At 37.5% G+C, this 2,373-nt stretch overlaps 1 protein-coding gene across 1 annotated transcript; it reads left to right on the top strand.

Annotated features, from left to right (window-relative positions):
• The first annotated feature begins 1,192 nt into the window (after positions 1-1,192).
• LOC149199738 (uncharacterized) lies at positions 1,193-2,090 on the top strand. The gene has a single exon (XM_089399441.1). The coding sequence runs from the start codon at positions 1,208-1,210 to the stop codon at positions 1,892-1,894; it is 687 nt and encodes a 228-aa protein (XP_089255567.1). The 5' UTR covers positions 1,193-1,207; the 3' UTR covers positions 1,895-2,090.
• The last annotated feature ends 283 nt before the right edge of the window (positions 2,091-2,373 follow it).

Raw genomic sequence — 2,373 nt, 5'->3', positions numbered from 1 at the left:
TTTGCCGATGAAAAAAAAAATTGTCATTAATATTTAAAAATTTTGCTCAAATTTTTTATAACAATCAATTCCCGAAAACATAATAAGCCATCCTCAAGAATAACTCCTTGTCATAATGAAAAAGCAATTCCTTGTCATAATGGAAAAGCAATTGCTGGGCTGAAGAGCGTATTGCCTTATCCAAAATCAACGTGATTGAACCTCTATATTAACAATGAGATATTAAAATTTATGAACTTAACTTAAATATCTGTACGTCAAATTCATAGTTAAATTTGGTTTTTTAACTATCCCTGTTTGAAGTTTAAAAATTTTGTTTCGCCATAAAATGTCCAAAAAAAATCCAGTCCTGCTTGGAAGAATAAAATCCGCCAAGGGCCCCACTTCCCTCACCAACCATAACTGTGCAGTGCATTTGCGTCGTGACGTAAGGTTTTGATTAGATTTGAAATGGTTTGAACGCCCACAGAGTTCCAAAAGACTTTAATTCCCCATGCCTTCTAGATAAATCTCCTTTCCACGTCAGCTAATCATGTTTTTTTTGGGTATTATTTGCCGTAGCCGAAATGTTTTGTTGTGATATTTTTCAATTAAATTTATTTAAAATTGGGTTCAAATGTGTGTGACAAATTTGTGAATTTGGTAGGTTTTAAATCTTTTGGAAAATTTTGAAAGTATTAAATCTAGATGTAATTTAATTTTAAAAATATAATTTTTTATTTAAATTTATTGATTTCATTTCAAATAAAAATGAAATATTTCATTCTTTTTAAAATATATTTCTAAATATATAAATAAATATACTTAAATTTTATAATTTGAATAACACTAACTCAAATTAAAAAAATCTTAATCATCGGACAAAATTATTTTGTCAGATTCGAACCAAAAGCCGCAAAAATTGAATTGTACACATTCGACTGCAATTTTGTATTGAAAATTCAACGCCAAGAAAACTCTACGCAAAGGTGAAGCCCACTTGCTAAAACGACAAGGAAACTGTACGCAAAGGTGAAGCCCACTTGCTAAAACGACAAGGAAACTGTACGCAATGGTCAAAGAATGAGGGTTACCACACCCCTCAAACTTCGATATTATTATTATCATCTACGACACGTCTCTTTACTAGTTTACACTGTACAAAGAATATATATACAAGGCAACTTCCATGTTCCTTCCACCTATATCCAACCTTTGCTCTGAAATTATGGGCAATACAGCTTCCCTCGTAGCTGTGGGCATGTGCATGAAGGGCGAGGAGGAAACTATCGAGCTACTTCGCTCAGATGGCACACTTCAAATCCTTCACAAACCCCTCGCCGCCGCCCAGATCATGCAACAATTCCCTCACCATTTAATCTGTCACTCCGATTCCTTCTACATCGGGCAGAAGACGCCCACTCTTTCTCCAGACGAGCAACTGAAGGTGGGTAACAAATACTTCCTTCTACCCCAACTCTTCTTTCACTCTCCCCTATCTCTCCTATCGCTGGCTTCTTTAATATCGCCGCCGCCGCCCCCAAAAGCTCCGTCTACTTCCGCCGCTTGCCTATCAGCTCCGCTTCGCAGTATCGAACGCGCTTCTGCTTTCTGCCAGCCTTTTGAGATACAGAAAAGCGACGTCGGCGGAGGCCTTCGGATCAGAGTCTGCCCTGAGTTTATTTCAAAGCTTATGGAAGACGCCAGGCTTAACACTCATGAATGCGGGCAGTCAGTGGGCGCGGATTCTGCAGACGATGAGTGGGGTAGACTCTGCAATACTCGTGCATTACAGAAAGATTATGCTCAGTTGGTGAAGTGCAGAGGCCAATGTTGGAGACCGAAACTTGAGACAATCACGGAAAATGAGAAGAAGATGAACGTGTACAACCTCATATCCAAATTTATGACGTAATTAGGAATTAACGTCTGATCTTGAATCTTGATCAGTTGAATGTATGGTGCTTATTTATTTTGGCAACGGTTTTGATTAATTCCACCACAGATCAGCCATGATTGGTGGTGCAATTAAACATCGGTTGCCTCCTTGTACAGTTTTTGGTTTTTCCATTCGCCATTATAATCAAATTTTAATGGCATTAAACCTGAAATGACCCGGTCGCTGCAAAATGTTGACTGCTGCATGGTTAAGTCGCCTGGTTATATGCGTAAATCTATCCTTGGGACATGGGATAAAACTGTTGGGAATTTCTGGTGATTCCAAAACAAATTAACTCAACTGAACAGAAAAATGATGCTCTGTTTTGCCCGAGGATCTTAGCACATGGAAGCTTAAAACTGTTTGTTTGTTGAAGAATAACAGAGTTTTTCAACATATAAAAACTTTTTGTATTTGTTAATAAAAAACTGCCTTTACAAACTTCTTCCTCTCAC

This window comes from Pinus tabuliformis, chromosome 2_1, assembly GCF_031772625.1.
Source record: "Pinus tabuliformis cultivar Carrire ecotype Pingquan chromosome 2_1, CPIR1, whole genome shotgun sequence".
NCBI classification, from domain to species: domain Eukaryota; kingdom Viridiplantae; phylum Streptophyta; class Pinopsida; order Pinales; family Pinaceae; genus Pinus; species Pinus tabuliformis.
This window is presented reverse-complemented; position numbering and strand designations above follow the sequence as displayed.

Bases quoted from the DNA above. Each gene is read 5' to 3' on its own strand.
- LOC149199738 (XM_089399441.1), top strand. From the start codon at position 1,208: ATGGGCAATACAGCTTCCCTCGTAGCTGTGGGCATGTGCATGAAGGGC.